At 57.4% G+C, this 2,345-nt stretch overlaps 1 protein-coding gene across 1 annotated transcript in view; it reads right to left on the bottom strand.

Moving 5' to 3' along the window:
- Positions 1 to 6: 6 nt before the first annotated feature.
- Positions 7 to 2,345, bottom strand: part of LOC119594151 (POU domain, class 2, transcription factor 2-like) — a gene marked incomplete in the record, with an annotated part of 67,768 nt that continues 65,429 nt past the window's right edge. The window contains 2 exon segments of the mRNA XM_037943220.1: positions 7 to 1,506; positions 1,758 to 2,345. Coding sequence (XP_037799148.1) covers positions 1,272 to 1,506; positions 1,758 to 2,345 — 823 coding nt within the window.

Raw genomic sequence — 2,345 nt, 5'->3', positions numbered from 1 at the left:
ATGCTGATACACTAAGCCCTTAAGAATCTAACATAATGGATCCACGGGAAGTATACTCCATGACTACACAATCACAACGTTGGAGTAGAGAACACACGTGGGCGCGGGCGGGCGGGGCGGCGCTGGGACCTCGCGCTCTGAGGCTACAACAGTAAAAATGCAGCTAGGAATCGGCCAGCCTCACCGCGCCCGACCGCCCCACAAACACCACTGTTTGGCTGAGGTATCTTAAAAGTTACGTACTTCATTTTATATGCAGGAACTTTCATTTCGAATTAGGCAAGATTGTTTAAGTAGACATTACTAGAATGTTACACTAGTACTCATAGATAAAATAAGCCACATAGACAGTATTCCAATGATAATACAGAAATCATTCATCTATCTAACCACTACACATAAAAACACTTTCCCGGTGTACCCCGTTCCGCTTACAAACTACTGCCAAGATTCACGTTCGAGGCCACGGCTGGGCCCCCCACTGTCTTGCCGTCCGGAGTTTCACTTCAAAAGTAATAGAATCTCTTTTTCCTCGTTTTCTTGACATAGTTAGACTTTGTTAACGACACAGCTGACAGATTAAGACCTTAAGAGCGAGACAGAGCGAGAGTGGGGCACCTCGCCGCCGCCCGAGGGTTAGGTTCTGCGTGGGGAGCGCCCTGGCCCGACCGCGCGCCACGCTGCCGCTTAACGCAATGCACTCGCGCCTCTGAGAGCCCGCTGCACCCTAGCGCCTACTCACTGTCCTTCTGGAGTCAGTTCTCGCACTGCACTTGCCGTAACGGCGGGCGCCCTGCGGGGCAATGTCCAGGCTCTGCCCGTGTCTGCGACCGAGTGGCACTTGGGCGTGGCGGCGAATGTCCCATGTTCCGCGCGGTCCGCCGAGGCCGCCTCCTTGCCACACTGATATGATCACGCCTGTTACTGGCAGCCATGGCTAGGTGAGGCTTGCAAGACCCGTGTGAGTCCGTGGCAGCCAGGCTACCACCATCACACATACACACTAACAACAATGACACAGGATCCTCCTCCTGGAGCTCAAAATTCCGTTTCTCGACGCAGCGTCCTCGTGGCGCTGGTTCCCCCCGCGAGGGAGGGCGGCAATGTTGCTTTTCCTGGTGCTACTCCTGGGGTGCCCCGTAGAGCCACAGGTCCCCGCCTCCCAAGGGGTGAGGCATTGCACGAGAGGGGCGGGGCGTGGCAGGGGAGAGTAGGTGCCAGGGGGCTGCCCTGGGAGGCCTCAGAGCCTCGCAAGGAGCCCGGGCACCCACCTACTCTGACTTTGTGGAAGCAGACTCTGGTGGCGATGCTGGAGGGTAGCTGTGAGTGACCAGAGACAAGGGAGACGGCAAGGGACCCACGGGGGAGAGGGGGGGCTGTCCCAGGCTGGTGAGGGTGAGGGCAGAGGAGATGGGTACAGTGCTGAACACCGAGGTGTTGCTGAGACTCAGCGGCGGGCTCACCATGCCACTCGTGGGAGGGTTTATTCGCTTCTCTTTCTGGCGTCTGCAAAAGAAAAAAAAACGAAACATTATTCCAGTTTCCCAGTCACCCCTCTTCTAGACTCATCATACAAGCATGTGGACATGAGTCGTGTGAGATAGCAAGTAGTAAGGTTGAGGTTTGATAGTGTTGAGACCCTTTTGACCTTGGCAACATGTGGAGAAGAGGCCTCCACTGACGTGCGCTACACTCAACCGCTCACACTATCAAAGGGCAATCCTTCAAGAGAACCAGAAACGAAGGTACGTACTTACCTGTTACAGAACCAGACCCTGACAACCTCCTTCTCCATGGAGAGGTTGTCAGCAAGCATGGCAATTTCCTCCGAGGTCGGTTTGGGGTTCTGGAGGAAAGCCCGCTCGAGCGCCACTCTCACGCTCGTCTCGATCGAGGTCCTCTTCTTTCGACGGCGGCCCACGTTGTCGGGCGAGGTGAGGGGGTTGCTCAGGGTGGTGGGGTCCGTCACCGTCTTGTCCGCGTCCTCCAGCCACTTCTGCAGCAGCGGCTTCAGCTTGCACATGTTCTTGAAGGAGAGGTTGAGAGCCTCGAAACGACTGATGGTGGTTTGGGAGAAGTCGTTGCCGTAGAGCTTGCCCATGGCAAGACCCACGTCACCCTGTGTGAAGCCCAGCTTGATGCGTCGCTGCTTGAACGTCTTGGCGAACTGCTCCAGCTCCTCGAGGTCCGTGGGCTCCTCCGGGGGCGGCTCCCAGTGTCGGGGGGGAGGCGGGGAGTGAGGTAAGACCGGAGGGCGTGGCATGTGGCCATGCGGGGTGAGGTGGGGCGCCATGGGGGAGCCAGAGACGTGGGGAGGCTCCAGGGGTGGGGGCCGAAGAGGGGGC

Source organism: Penaeus monodon, chromosome 33, assembly GCF_015228065.2.
Source record: "Penaeus monodon isolate SGIC_2016 chromosome 33, NSTDA_Pmon_1, whole genome shotgun sequence".
Taxonomy (NCBI): domain Eukaryota; kingdom Metazoa; phylum Arthropoda; class Malacostraca; order Decapoda; family Penaeidae; genus Penaeus; species Penaeus monodon.
Note: the sequence above shows the minus strand (reverse complement) of the source record. Positions and strands in the feature narration are given on the sequence as shown.